Source organism: Peromyscus eremicus, chromosome 16_21, assembly GCF_949786415.1.
Source record: "Peromyscus eremicus chromosome 16_21, PerEre_H2_v1, whole genome shotgun sequence".
Classification (NCBI taxonomy): domain Eukaryota; kingdom Metazoa; phylum Chordata; class Mammalia; order Rodentia; family Cricetidae; genus Peromyscus; species Peromyscus eremicus.
Genome location: NC_081432.1, coordinates 39,225,508 through 39,241,178, shown reverse-complemented (window position 1 = coordinate 39,241,178; position 15,671 = coordinate 39,225,508). Strand labels below are relative to the sequence as shown.

The 15,671-nt window shown below is 42.2% G+C and overlaps 1 protein-coding gene across 9 annotated transcripts in view; it reads left to right on the top strand.

Annotated features, from left to right (window-relative positions):
- The window catches only part of Dst (dystonin), a 160,740-nt gene that overhangs the window by 105,837 nt on the left and 39,232 nt on the right, over window positions 1–15,671 (top strand). For all 9 annotated transcript variants that reach the window (XM_059281384.1, XM_059281380.1, XM_059281377.1 and 6 more), the window contains 10 exons: window positions 96–203; window positions 1,464–1,682; window positions 5,533–5,736; window positions 7,276–7,507; window positions 8,521–8,747; window positions 9,877–9,999; window positions 10,128–10,229; window positions 12,240–12,341; window positions 13,816–13,989; window positions 14,354–14,509. In XM_059281384.1, the coding sequence (XP_059137367.1) occupies window positions 96–203; window positions 1,464–1,682; window positions 5,533–5,736; window positions 7,276–7,507; window positions 8,521–8,747; window positions 9,877–9,999; window positions 10,128–10,229; window positions 12,240–12,341; window positions 13,816–13,989; window positions 14,354–14,509 (1,647 nt within the window). The remainder of the gene's footprint in view (window positions 1–95; window positions 204–1,463; window positions 1,683–5,532; window positions 5,737–7,275; window positions 7,508–8,520; window positions 8,748–9,876; window positions 10,000–10,127; window positions 10,230–12,239; window positions 12,342–13,815; window positions 13,990–14,353; window positions 14,510–15,671) is intronic.

Genomic DNA, 15,671 nt, shown 5'->3' with positions numbered 1-15,671 from the left:
AGAAAATACATTCACATGGTTTTGCTTCCCAAGACTCTGTCAGGGTAACTTGCTATTTTCAACTTTGTATTTTGTCTTTGTTTGGTAAATCACAGGCATTCACCATGGATATTTTGAGACACAAGGATATTGTTGATGAACTTGTTAAATCTGGACATAAAATCATGACCACATCCAGCGAAGAGGAAAAGCAGTCAATGAAGGTACCACCTTGTCCGTATGGTAGGCAGTGAGCCTCCCATGAATAGCATCCACTGAGCACTGAATTCCGGAAGGGCACCTTCTCTGTATCTGCAGCTGCTGTTTAAGCGACAGAATCCTTACATTTAAATCAGGACAGTCTATGTTAATGCATCTGAGCTATTAAAAGTTTCCTTGATTAACTGACACAGACACACATTGAGCATTCAATCAATCCAATCAATATTAGCTGTATTACTCTTAGGATGCTTAGGAGATACATCAGCTATGGGCCGTACACTTCAGGAACATTTGCAACTTTTAAGCTGAAATAAAATCCAAAACACATAGATCTTCATTCTGTCTAAAGTTACTCTAAGCCAATAGGAACAGTGATCTAATGGCTAAGGAAGAAATGGGTATATGTAGTTTTAGTAATTCTTCAGATTGGTAGAAAACCATCCACAGGTAGAAGTTAGTTCAACCTTAATGGACACCTGAGTACCTTAAAGAAATGACTGAGCGTTAATACCTCCAGCTAAGTGTGTGACCCCAAATAATGATATACAGACATCCATGCCTTAAATTACATTTTAGATAAAATACATTCCTTTTCAGGTAGACCACAGGTAAAATTACAGATTATGTGATACAATGATACTTTTTCTTTTCCATTTGTACAAGGGCAGGTTATTAGTCTATAACTAAGTGTTATTTTTCAAGAACTCAGAAATAGAAAATGCAGGTCACCATGAAAGAATTTCCGTTCCGACTTGTAGTTTCTCAGGCTGTTATCCTTTCTCCTCCTCTTATTGTGAGTTCACATTGCACTCTCAGATAACTGTACCTCACAACACTAGTGTACAGCACAGTGGCCTACGTTGATTCCCATGCATGTGACTGATTTTATTTTTAATTGATTTTTGTCCTTATAATTTCATTTGTAAAAGATAGTCTTCCTTTTCCCCCCAGGTAATAATGTCAATGCTGGTAGACTTGTATGAAACTTACTTTCTAACCCTGAGAACAGTGTAAGAGTACTGGAGAATTCTGCTTCTTGTGTCTGCAGATTTCAGTGATACTTGTGTAACAATTCGAGTGCCCTCTTTAATTTAACATGGATGTGTGCACAGAAACAGTTAATGTGAACAGGTTCCTTTTATTTATTTATCTCGTATACATTTGTTGTGTCCCTACTCTGTGCCACACATTCAGAACTAGTCAAAGCATCCTGAACTACAACGTCCAGCCTGACAAACACTCTTCCTCATCTCGTTTTCTAGAAAAAACTGGATAAGATATTGAAGAACTATGATGCCATCTGCCAGATAAACTCAGAGAGGCACCTGCAGCTGGAGCGGGCACAGTCCCTCGTTAGCCAGTTCTGGGAGACGTACGAGGAACTCTGGCCGTGGCTGACAGAAACACAAAGAATCATCGCCCAGCTGCCTGCCCCAGCCCTGGAATATGAAACTCTGAGACGGCAGCAGGAAGAGCACCGGGTGAGAGCTGGAGAGCCAGCCATTAACCAGGGTAGTGGTGTTGATGGTGTGTGTAAAGAGCCGTTAGACACGTACAGAATCAGGGCGTTTTGATAATGATGATGATGATGATGATGATGATGATGATGATGATGATGATGTCTGCACTCCCTCACAGCTGGTGAGCTGCCACACACTGCATACATCACAACTTTCGTATGGTAGTGTGTACTATAGCCTGTCTGGGTGGAAAAATAATACCATTTGAAAATGTTAGTGACGTGAGCTTTTGAGGTGCTTTCAGTTACATATGTTGAATCATGTTCCATGTACGTATAAAATGTTCTGTGCTTTATATGTAGTGACCAGAGCCATCAAAAATATTAAAAAATAGAGTAGAGGTGTACAGAAGAACCATCATACATACACAGCCATTGAGTTTGGAGGAAATGTACAAGGGCATGCATCAGTCGAAACGACAGTGTCACAAAAGCTATGAGACGGAAACTGGCTGAGGTATCAACATAGGTTGGTGGCTAGGAAGCATGGCCAGCGAGTCCATGCTAGCTGTTAAGGGCCATCACCACCTCCACTATGTAAGACAGTGACGAGGTGACCTAATCATATGAAGTGGAAGTAGAATTCTGGCATTATGAAACCATGCCTCTAGCTGTCACTTAACTTTTGATATCACTTGACACAGAGTTTGGTTGAAAGAGGGTTCGAGTCTCAGGAAAAGATCTGGAGTTCTTCATGTTTGCGGGCTTGAGAACCCAGTTGTCCTTGATCTGTACATGAATTCAGAGACTGATCAGGAGAGGGCGGGAGTCAACCCAGGATGTGCTACAACATCTTGTAGAAGATATGATGAACTTAGTACTTTTTTAGAGATTTGCTTACTTTTATTCTGTATATTTGGGTCTGTTGCCTGCACCACGTGTGTACGGCGCCCCGAGGCCAGGAGAGGGTATTGTATCCTCTGGTTCTGGAATTCTAAACAGTTGTGAGCTGCCATGTGGGTGCTGAGAATCAAAACCAGGTCCTCGAAATAGCAGCAAATGCTCTTATCCAGAGTCACTTCCCCAGCTCCTGCAGTTGATCTTGTTCCTTTACCTCTTTAACACATGGGCTGGAAGACTGTCTGTAGCTGAAACACTTATTCAGATGAGAGCTTACAAAAACAGTTTAAAGCCAAACTAAATTTTTGCCGTCTCATCTAAACCATTCAACTAGCAAAAGACTTACAAATGGTGTCGAATTGAATTCAGTTCCAGTATAAAGGTGTGTTGTCTCAGAATCCTGGTCATTGTTCATTGAATGACTCTTAGTATAAAATGGACCATAAACATCTCTATCATAGGTGATTTGAATAACTGCTTTTAGAATAACACCTAGTGGTAAGAAATGGTTCATTAGCTAAAATCTTAAAAATAGAATTGGTTTTTCTCTTTTGTGTAATCTCTGAACTTGTAAAGCAAACATATGGTTATATATATCAAGGGAAAGACAAAGTTTTTATAGCCTTATATGTCTCCAAACTGTTCATACTGAATAGTTTTTTTGCAGCCCTCAAAAAGCATTTCTTTTCTAAGTCCAAATCTACTGATTAGGGGGAAGACCTGTCTAGAAATGAAAATAGCCTCCAGAGGCTGTGTTATCAAGTGTTATAGGCCTTTAAGTCATGTGAGATTTCTCCAGCATGATGACCTCAAGAATTATTTGGTCACATGTGAGGCAAAGGCATGTGGTTTCCACACTCCCCACCCCTCACCCCTGAGAGAAGTTCTCCCTATGTAATCCAGACTGGCCTCAGACTCACCATCCTCCTGCCTCAGCCTCCTGACTGCTGGAATTACAGGTGTGTAATACCACATCCAGGCAAAGGCTGTTTGCTCATACACACACACACACACACACACACACACACACACACACACGTCCAAGTAGGCACCTAATAAATGTTCTCTGGCCTGTCACAGGATGCCATACAAAAGGCTCATCACACTGCCCCTTGTAGCTAGAAGGTTTCTCCTGTCCTGCCCAGCTCCACAGCCTCTCAGACCCAAGTAAACACACAGGCACTTATATTAATTAAAACTGCTTGGCCATTAGCTCAGGCTAACCACTGACTAGCTCTTACACTTAAACTCAGCCCATTTCTGTTGATCTATATGTCACCACGTTTTCCGTGGCTTTACCTGTGTGCCATTACATGCTGCTCCCAAGATGGTGGCCTGGCGTCTCCTGACCCAGCCTTCTTGTTCCAAGAATTCTCCTTGTCTGTTTACCCCACCTATACTTCCTGCCTGGCTGCTGGCCAATCAGCTTTTTATTTATCAACCAATCAGAGCAACACACTCACAGCATACAGAACATCCCACAGCAGGCCCCAGGTTGAGTCACCTCAGCAGCACCACACAGACAAGCTGGCCAGGCAGTTTGAGAAACCTCAGCTGGGGCCTTGCATACATCCATGAGGGTGCTTGCCCACGCTCTCTCATGCAGCATGTTAGCTTAGACATACCACACACAGACTTTTATAATTGACTTTGTGTGTAGAAATATTTTTAATAGGCTTTCGGAACAACTTTAAAGCAGCAAAACACCTGTAAATGGTCTCTAGACTGCCTTTCCCGAGTGTCAGCCCTCCAGAAGCTCCTTCTAGAGGCTGTGGTGCGAACGGATTGGGGAAACACTGGGGAAGGACAAGGGCCTGCTGATGAGGGCCAAGTGGAAGCCCTCCACTTAGAGGCTGGCCTGAGAGACTCTTAAAGAAAGGGCTCCCGTGGGAATGGTTCTGGACTGGACCCAGGAAGCACTGCTTCTCAGAGGTCCCAGCTTTGTCCTGGTTCCCAGCACCTCAGCCGATTTACAGGAGTGATTCCACTTGAATTCAGCTCTACTCGACAGTGTAAACAGCGGGTCTCTCTCAATTAAGTGACATTTCTTAGGATACACATTTTCTTTAACTATACCTTATAATAATGCTCAACATATGGTTGTGTGTTTGATAAATCCATTACCTTTGAACCGTTTACAGTTTACAGTATCAAGCAGGGGGCTGGAGAGATGACTTGGCCGTTAAGAGCACTTACTGCTCCTAGAGAGATCTGGTTTACGTTCTCAGCCCCCACATGGCAGCTCACCACCTTACCTGTAACTACACGTACACACACAAATAAATGTAATAAATTGACTAGTGGAAATGAATTGATACTTTTAGTGTCTATATGTCATGTATATATGGAACGGTTTCTAATATACATACGTCATATAATGTAACATATATGAGCATCCCTCTGATACTGGTTCACACATGTGTGAATGGAGTGCCTGTGGGCTCAGGTCACTGTCATACCCCGCTCTCTCTCTCTCTTTCTCTCTCTCTCTCTCTCTCTCTCTCTCTCTCTCTCTCTCTCTCTCTCTCTCTCTTTAAAATCCCAGTATTGTGTCTTTCTTCCCCACTGAGAGTCTTCCTAGTCTCGACGTCCCCTCCCCCAGTCATTTCCGTATGTATTACGAATGTGCAGAAAGTAGCACCCTAACCTAAGCCATGGCCCCGCCAAGGAGCTCAGACTCCTCTGCTGCAGCTGATGATGCTCTCGTGAAAATGGGCAGCTCTTGCTGTGGCGTGCACAGTCACCGTTTCCTTTAGTGCCGCTCCCTCTGTGTCCCGAAAGGCACGCGACTGGACAGTTGTCCGGTCCCGTGTTGGGGTTTCTCCTCCTTGCAGAGACGTGGATACTATGTGCCCTGCAGCGGGCAGGGCATTGTTTAGCGTTTCTTGTCAGCTGCATGCATTGGAGGTGGGATCGGTTGTAACATGGGGGTGTGACTCTGAGATACTGAGAAGCTGTTGGGTTTATTATAGCAACTGCGAGAGCTGATAGCTGAGCACAAGCCTCACATAGATAAGATGAACAAGACCGGGCCGCAGTTACTGGAACTGAGCCCAAAGGAGGGCATCTATATCCAAGAAAAGTATGTGGCAGCCGACACCCTTTACAGCCAAATTAAAGAAGATGTCAAAAAGCGAGCCGTGGTACTCGACGAAGCCATTTCCCAGTCAACTCAGGTAACCCTTTACACCAGGAAAATATTAATTTCTTCCCCACAGCCAAGCACACAGAGCATTTTCCTGGACCCTGTGATTGAATTTCATCTTCAGTGATGCATTGACTATATTGCCTCTGAGTATAGGGCCTTTTCTCTCAGAAATGGTGTTTACTGGCAGCCAACTCTTGGGTTTCTCTTCCTGCTCCAGGGTACAATAAAAAAGAAATTTCAGCAAGTAGGAAACCTACCTGCAGCAATGGTCAGATGCTTGCTCCCGTGTCCATCATAAGTGGAACACAGTCTTTGACATTGGGGAGAGAAAAGAAAGTATTACAGCCATTAATAGTAAAATATTTCCAAGAAGGCATTTAGAGGAAGTCCTGAGCAATAAGCCAGATAAATAAAGATAAGAATATTAAATGGGCAACAGTTTTTGTAAATACCACTTTTTAAGAAATTGACTATTTGAATAACTGTACGGTTTTGGTTTCTGTCATTGGATCCTGGCATTGGAGTAGCATTTTCTGTAATCCTGATGTGTGTTCTAGTGCCCCCTCTGATGCCACAGGAAATCACTCTGGTCAGAAGCAGCACAGGGGAGGAGTGGGTTTGTTTCGTCTTCCGCTTCCGGGTCACAGTCCCTCATTGTGGGATGGCAGGGCAAGAGCTTAGCAGGACTGGAAACAGAACCCAGGGAGGAACACGGCTTGGCGGCTACTCAGAGGCCCTGCTTAGCTAGCTTTCCTGCAGCCCTGCACCATCTGCTGGGAACGGTGCCACTCACGATGGACTGGGCCCGCCTTCATCAATTACCAATGAAGCCCGTCCTCCATAGACATGCCCACAGGCCAATCTGATCTGGGAAGTCCCTCAAGTGAGACTTCCTTCTCAGATGACTCTAGGATGTGTCAGTTGACAGTTCAAACTACCTGGGACAGTGTTGGCTCGCCCAACTTTGAGGCAACTAGAGAATGTAACGGTAAACATGGTTTTATAACATCATGTATGATGCTGTCATAAATATAAAATTAAAATTAATTGTTTCCTATTTCTAATTGTATTTTGACCATGAATTAGATATAAACTTTGGATGCAACCTTGGGCATATTTTTATTTTGTTTAATTTTACATTTTTTTTATTCAAGAAGTATATAACTCAATGAATCCCTTGAATCTAATCAAAACCACCTATGAATTTTGCATGTACTTATATAATGCTTGAGGATTTCAAAATGATCATTTTAAATGAATGATCTGTTTTGACAGCCAAATGTGCTTATTACCCTCCCCCCCCCAAAAAAAGAGAAGTTGAATTGTAAAATTAGGCAACAGGTTAAAATTCATATTGCTGCCAAGGAATGATACTTGATTATAGATGGGAAACTCGGTATTCTATTCATAAGTATGTCACACAGAAGTACACAGAGGTCATGACCTTAGGCTTCATATACCAGCTGGATGTAACTTTGCATGGAATTGTTGGCAAAGGGTCTTTAGTCTTTAACTGAAGGAAATTTTACAGGCGACGTTACAATGACCCCATTGGGTTTTTTCGTAGTTTCATGACAAGATCAACCAGATCCTCGAGAGCCTGGAGCGCATCATGGAGCGTCTGAGGCAGCCGCCGTCCATCTCCGCGGAGGTTGAAAAGATCAAGGAACAGATTGGTGAAAATAAGAGCGTGTCTGTGGACATGGAGAAGCTGCAGCCACTGTATGAGACGCTGAGGCAGAGGGGAGAGGAGATGATTGCCAGGTCTGAGGGCACGGAGAAAGACATATCTGCTAAAGGTAGTCATTCTGGAGTGATGGCGGAAACTCAGCGTTCCTTTATTTGGTTGGTTGGTTGGTTGGTTGGTTTGATTTTTTTTTTTTTTTAACATAGGGTTTCTCCCTATGTAGCACTGGCTGGCCTGGAACTCTGTGTAGGCCAGACTGGCCTCAGACTTACAGAAACCCATCTGCCTCTACCTCCCAAGTGCTGGGATTGAGGGCACGCCACCTCACCCGGCCTCAACATGACTTTTAAAACAGCTCTAGATTTGTACGCTGTTCACTGCCCACGTGACTGCGTAACAAACTGCCAGGTCTCCGAAGAGTTTGCACGGCCATGTGTCCCTGTACAAAAGTCCTTTGATGGCTTCCTCAGTTTGTGAGGTCACTTGGCTGAAGACATGGTTATATGGAGACCATGTGTCCTCTGAGCCTCTTGGGCTCTCAGACCAAAGTTAATGCTAATCAGCCAAGGCTGGGGATACAGTTTTAGTATTGTATCTAGCATGCCTGCTCTATTCCATAACCACCAGAATGGTAACCATAGCCACTCATATTAGAGTTGTGCTCTGTGAGTCAAAGGAAGGGTGTGTAGACAGCAGAAATAAGAGTATTCCAGAGGCAAGTCAGAAGTACAAATCCTTGTCCTATTCCTGAGACTGAACAAGCAATTCCATCCTTGGAGAGCATAAGAAAATATGTCTTAGGTTAACTACTTACTGCCTTTGGGATTAAGGCCAGTTTCATGAACTTAAAACTTGGAAAACTTGCGTCTTCTTGAGCCCATGTAGCCTTAAGCATTGATGTTGGTAAGGAAAAGTCTTGGTTCAGCCGGAGCAGACCCCTAGATTTTGCATTATTTGTGATAGATGTTGGCCCAGTGGTAACACATAGACTGCAGTTGATGAAAACCGGGTCCCTGGTTCTGTGTATTTAGCAAATCAAGTAACTGCTCGCTGTATGAGCTCCAGTTTTGCTTTTGCTGAAAAGACAATGACCGGCATCTTTGCTGACATGGTTTTGCTGTGTAGCTGTGCAGGACAAGCTGGACCAAATGGTTTTCATTTGGGAAAACATACACATGCTGGTGGAAGAAAGGGAGGCCAGATTGCTGGATGTTATGGAACTGGCAGAGAAATTCTGGTGTGACCACATGTCATTGGTTGTTACCACAAAAGACACTCAAGATTTCATCCGGGACCTGGAAGATCCTGGGATTGATCCCTCAGTAGTAAAACAGCAGCAGGAAGCAGCGGAGGTAAGATAACACCGACTCAGTATGTGACTGAAAAATTATACAGTTGAAATTTGTATTCGGTTCTGAACGTGGGATGCACCGTGAGTACCAGAATATAATGGACATGCAGATTCCACCTGTAGATTGTTTTTAAGATCACTTCTCCGCATCCACACTGCTCATGCTTGACCCAGGGCCTCCCATGTAACCTGGAGCACAGGATGTCTGCGGTAACCAGCCTCTGACGATGTTCCTGTCTCTGTCCTGCTGCATAAAGCCCCTCAGAGGCCCCCACTGTCCACTGGGTAAAGAGCCCTGACTTTACGGGGCAGGTGTGTGGCTTTGTACACACAGGCCCGTGTGGCCACAGGCACCGTTCTGCTCTTCCTTCTCCTCTGTGCTCTTCTGAATGTCCACAGTGCCTTACAGTCTTCCTCCTTACCTCAGCATGTCATTTCTGCCACTGCTGTGATACACTTCAGGGTTTGGTTCGATTGTTACCCACCCCATACACTTACTGTCTTGTGTGTTTACCTGAACTACCTGCTGGGCCGTGGGTCCCTGGAGAAGGCTAGACCTACGTTTCCATGTCCAGTGTTTGGTTTAGGGCTTTATTCGTGCTTATTAAATATTCACTGCTGAGTGAGTGTGTTTAACCGTGACAGTGAAAAGCAAGGTAGGCCACCACTTCATTTCTTTTGTGCTATACCAGCAGCTGGCCAGGTGATAACTAAGGTGATGACATACAAGGAACTCCAGAGCTTGCTTATCATGAGTTTCCCAGCAGATACATCACTTTGCATAAAATCTTTGTGCTCATATTTTACTGGTGTCTATTTTGAAAACATACAGGCAAACTAGCGGTGAAAAACAAAGTATCTTTCCGTGCTTTACCATATTTGGGGAATTTTTTAAATTTCTCTGGTATTCTGTCTTTATTAGTGAAGATTTGGCATTAGAGGATATTATTTTCTCTAAAGTATTTCTTTTGTTTTCTTGTTGAGAAGAAGACTATAGGAACTTGAGAAATGAGAGAAAATGAAATGATGCTAATTTCACCTAGGAATCCCTATGCCAGCTCTGTGTGACATCTTTTCTTGGATTTGGTTTGGTTTTACATGGTGTTCTGAGGCTCTGTTTTGAATTCTAGGCAATAAGAGAGGAATTTGATGGCCTGCAAGAGGAGCTAGACCTGGTCACCACACTGGGCTCTGAGCTGATCGCTGCCTGTGGGGACCCTGATAAGCCCATTGTCAAGAAAAGCATAGATGAGGTACTGATGACTTGTTTTCCACTTTCATAAGAATGCCTTTCTCAAGACCTAGCAGCTAACATCTGTGTGTTACAAATAGTTTAGATTATAAATTTGACACTCAAAGGATTGGACCATTTGTTTTGTAGTTAAATTCAGCCTGGGATTCTCTAAATAAAGCTTGGAAAGACCGGGTTGACAAACTGGAAGACGCCATGCAGGCTGCCGTTCAGTACCAAGATGGATTGCAGGTACGGTGGTTGCCACGTCCTCTCGTCTTAGCTGGAGGCAGGAATCTTGCTTATTGATGTACATTGACGCTTTGGGACCAGCCCAATCCTGTGACTCTGTGTGCGGTTGCAGACAAATCTGTTCCTGTAATGCCACAGCTAGTTTGACTCAATCTTTTTAGAAGGTATTTCTTACCTATCAGACATACGGATTTATAAGCACATGTAAACATGGATTTGTGCACACGTCAGTGGTATTTACTTTGAAAAGAAGTAGTCTGATTTTTTTTTTTTTACTTTAAGCGAAAGTAAATATTCCCACACAGTATTTTTCAAAAACAGTTGAGCACCAGGCAGTGAAGTAACATGGAACAGAGTCTGAGTTCTCTTCTAAAGTGAAATAAAATGAAAGAAATAAACACAGGCTAAAAATACCACCAAGTTTAACTGAAGTCAGAATTAAGAGACCTGACGTGAAGCCAGTGTTTTCTCTGTGTACTAAAATAGATTTTTATTTTATTGGCTCATAACTGGGTGTATCAAGGTGCTTTCTTTTTTCCATATATGTGATTGTTAAAATAGTTGTTCCTCGCGTCTCTTCAAGGTTCTCATTCAGTTCATTAGCCAGATAGAAACTGTTCTTTTAATATTAGGGTTCTCTTGAGGCCAGCTCAGGGGAATTTCTTCTCTTCCTCCCTCCTTGTCCTATTTCCTAACAGGTTGGCAGGAGTTTAATCTCCCAGACTTCTTACCACATGGAAAAACGTCTCTTAAGTATTTCCATAACACTTAAGTGAATATTATTTTTTGAAGCTCATATGAGAACATTTTTTCCTTTTTCATTATGCCGTTTCGTCCTATATTTGTAAAAATAAATGTCACCAGCCAGGCTTTATCTCAGCAGAAAGGGTTTTAAACTTTGGAAATGCATGAAATTTTTCGTGATATAAAACACCTTATTATAACTCCTGTACATGTGTATACACTTGCACACACACACACCCCCCACCCTAAGCAAAGTAACGATTTCTTGCTTAAATAACCAATGGCCAATGATAGCCACTTGGGGCTCCCATCTTTGTGTATAAGGCTGCGTCAGAATGGCAGTTCTTCTGGGTAGCATTGTCTTCCATGGCTAGAGATGGTACTGCTACTATGTGAGGTCATTTGGGAGCCATGGGCAAGACACCATGATTTGACACACACTCCTCACCAACAGCAAGAGACATAAGGTCCATCATAGGTCCTGTTGGTCATGAATGGCAACTTGGGTTACTAAATGGCTGTAGCTATAATGTGGTGCTAGGTACTCCATAAGGGTCAAGGCTTGATTAAAAGATGAGATGCATTTTCTTCCCAAGTTGCTGCTTAAGTAGTTAGGGTTGGTTAATGGTCATTTAAATATACCAGATAGTTTATAAGGTTTCTCTTCTTCCGTCATCTTCATTAAAATGTGAAATAATTTGGTTATACCTTTAATTTGGTTCATTACCTTTAAAAAAAAAATGTGTGCTTTGTAGAATGAGTAGAAACCTAGAAAGAATATACAAACTAGTGGACTCTGAAGTCTGTCACAGTTCACGGTAATGATAATCACATGTGTGTGCAGGATTTTAATGGTAACCTGAGTAGTATAGAAAGGCTAGGTGACCCGCAGTGACCTTCTTGGTTATTTGAATAAGTTGATACATTTGGATCTTCTCCTTTCAGGATGTTTTTATATAAGCAAATGGGAATTTTCACTTCTGTGATTGAATATATAAACTTTTTCAAATGAACTTTTCTCTGAAAGTGCTTGATAGTTTAAGAATAGGATTCTTCAGCCAGCTTTGGTGCAGAGGTGGAGGTGACATTTACTTGGCATTTGAAGAGCTGGCTTATATTATTAAAGCTTTTATTCAGGTGAACTATCTTAGTTTTATAAAGTAGGCTCCTTTTGTAATTTCTTCTAGTTACTGCCTTTCCCCATAACACCAGACCCATGGCCATTTTGGAGCTACTGTTATAACACAGGGGAAATGTATCTTTCAGGCAATATTTGACTGGGTTGATATCGCAGGCAATAAGTTAGCCTCAATGACTCCAATTGGAACGGATCTTGAGACCGTCAAGCAGCAGATTGAAGAGCTGAAGGTATGTTTGGGGCTCCTGGTTGGTATAGGCCTGCCTACATTTTCAAGTTACTGATTCACCAAATTTCTCACTTAAGTTTGTTCAGTTTACATAATTAAAACATTATATATTGGCTTCAAAATTGTACTATTTATTTCTGTGCCATGTATTTCTTTATGTGTTTGTGTGTGTTTGCACGCAAGTGTGCCACACATGTAAGGAGGGCAAAGAACAGCTTGTGGTCGTCGGCTGCCCTCTTCTCCCACCACGGGGGTCCTGAGGATCAAGCTCAGGTCGTCAGACTTGGTAGTAAATACCTTCTCCCCCCACCCAGCTATGTCACAGGCCCTACAACTGTTTCAGAAGGATCTCTACAGAAGTGTTTATTTTTAAAAATGAGAGATTGTTTTATTTTCATTAATCCTATTCTTTATAGAATGACAAATGAGCAAAAACGGGGGTGGGGAGCAGGATTTGTAACTCACTCCGGAAGCTGTATACTTACAAGCAACTGTGCCTAGGATGTGATGTACAGCCCTTCAGATATCCCCATATCTTAAAAGGGGATGCGTGTGTGTAGAGGGGAGGGCCAAATTTGGATTGTGCTATTGAGACTTTGTTTTGTTTTTTCCAGACAGGGTTTCTCTGTGAAGCAGCCCTGGCTGTCCAGGCTGGCCTCGAACTCACAGAGATCCGCCTGCCTCTGCCTCCCAAGTGCTGGGATTAAAGGCGTGCGCCACCGCCACCTGGCACTATTGAGGCTTTTATAATGTGCTTTATTATTCAGTAGTCCATTGTAATATTGATATATTACTCTAATATTAGCCATTAAGTAACATCAGAGATTCAAATAAATAGTTTCTATTGTTGAGAAAATGTTTGGTTGACAAAGCAAAGGTCATGAAGTGCTTGTCAGTCATACAGGAAAGACCAGGGAAAAGGGTGTTATTCTAAAGCCACACGTGATGGCTCAGGTGTGTAGTCCCCCATACTTGTGAGGCTGAGTCGAGAAAATTGCCATGGGTTTGAGGCAAGCCTAAGCAAAATAGTGGTAAAGGGCCAACCAGAGCTACACAGCAAGACCCCTTCTTGTTAGTGGTAATAATAATAATTACAACTTATTTTGCATCAACAGTGAGACATAGAAATAATTATTAATGAATATAAAACAGCTATAAAAACATAAAAACTATGAGGGAATGCATAGTGTGTGCTTTTTTTGAGAACAGGATTTACTAAATTTCTTAAAGTCATGTTTCATATACATTAATATAAAATCATATAAAATATTATAAGAAGTTTCTCCATGGGATTTATTAAAGTTTATTGTACATAATAAAAATGAAACACCAAAATGATAACTTCATAAAATATTAAATAAAGGAGAGAAACTCCTACCTCTTTTGTTTTCTGTAAGAAACATAAATTTTAGAATATTTTTGGTTTAAAGTTACTGATTTTTTTTTCAAATGTTCCTTGTTTTTTTTTTTTATAGCAATTTAAGTCAGAGGCTTATCAACAGCAGATAGAAATGGAAAGGCTGAACCATCAAGCAGAACTTTTGCTGAAAAAAGTGACAGAAGAGGTTGACAAGCACACTGTTCAAGACCCGTTGATGGAGCTGAAACTGATATGGGATAGCCTGGATGAACGAATCGTCAGCAGACAGGTAAAGGCCAAGACTTGTGTCCAGACATTACACACGGACACTCTCAGACAGTAATATAAAACATCCACTAAAAGTGAAATTAGCAGTTACTATCAGTAACCTTTAGAGGTATCTAAATTTTCTTATTAAAATTGTTGGTACCATATTTAACCACAAGTGTGTGTGTGTGTGTGTGTGTGTGTGTGTGTGTGTGTGTGTGTGATATCTCAAACTAGAGTTGTTGACTGATAGGACTAGATTCATGAGCCGTGAGGATGGACTTGAACAGCATTCAACAGTTGGTGATGTGCCCTTGTTTTGTAAGGGCACATCATTCATGACGGCAGAGTCTAAGTGGATTTTCTTCTTCTCTGCTTCTTGGCAGCACAAGCTGGAGGGTGCCCTCTTGGCGCTGGGTCAGTTCCAGCACGCCCTGGATGAGCTCCTGGCATGGATGACGCACACAAAGGGCTTGTTGAGTGAGCAGAAACCTGTTGGAGGAGACCCGAAAGCCATTGAAATTGAACTTGCCAAGCATCATGTACGTACTGTTAACCGCCTGTTTTTGTTATGTTTGAGTTTTTCAAGTTTACGATTTTAACTGAGATTATTTGGCATTAAATTGCTTGACATGTGTTGCCTAAGAGAGTACAATAAAAATATTTAATCACTGTCTGGGACAACAGTTATCAAATGTAGCAAGCCTATGTTTTAATAGGGCTGCGTGGCAAACAGCAAAGATTTAAGTCCCTCATTATACCTGTCATTGAGTTAACTTCCCATATTTTTTAAGGTTAGGAATAGCCTAAAAACTTCCAGGCTGAAAATGCTGTTGTTCTACCGTGGCTTTTAATGCCTCTGGTCCCTGACCAACAGTGGCCTGCCAGAATGACTCTTCATAAAAACACAGTATGTTTGTTCTCATGGTGTGAGTGTATAGAAGCTTTTACGTCGTAGGAAATCTGGCAATTGTCTTAAAAGTTGCCTACATCAGGGATCAGAACTGTGTGTAATAGAGGTAGGAAATAAGACACCCAATCCAGTTATTTAATCGGGAGATCTGTGGGAACCTTTGAACTCCATTCATCTGACTAGTTAGACATAGCTCTTTGGCCTTTTTGCCCTTCGTTTTTGAAAGATCAATATGTAGTGACTAGGGATTGCCCAAACCAATGCTGAAAGAAACTTTCTACCCTCTGCTTGGGGTCTCTCCCTGCCTCTGAGCATTAGAGGAAGGAATCTTGTACAATTGTCCTGTAAATGTCGACCCTGGCAGTGTTTAACTCTCGGGCCTTGAGGAAGTGTTTCCTGATGTTACCATGTCAAAGTGCGTGCTTTCTAGAATGTGACTCCTCACTCAGTTGGGCTTGTGCCTTTGGAAAACACTGACTCATCGGATACCTCAGAAATGGATTGAATAGTCAGAAAGGCAGTATTCCAGGGGCTGTCTCCCTTATCTGGAAAGCCTCCTGGGTCTGGACTCCCCTCCAGATGTATGATGTCTTGCATAGGATAAGAGATGACATTCTTTTCTTTATTACTGCCAAGCATACATCAGTGAGTGGTAGGATAGGGCTCTAATGACCTCCTAACTAACATAAGGGAAAGGACTCCTTTCAAATTAGTAGTCCTAGCCTCCCTTCAATGAGAGAATAAAGGAATATATTTCTTCTTTCAAAACAGTTATTAGGAAATATATGTCT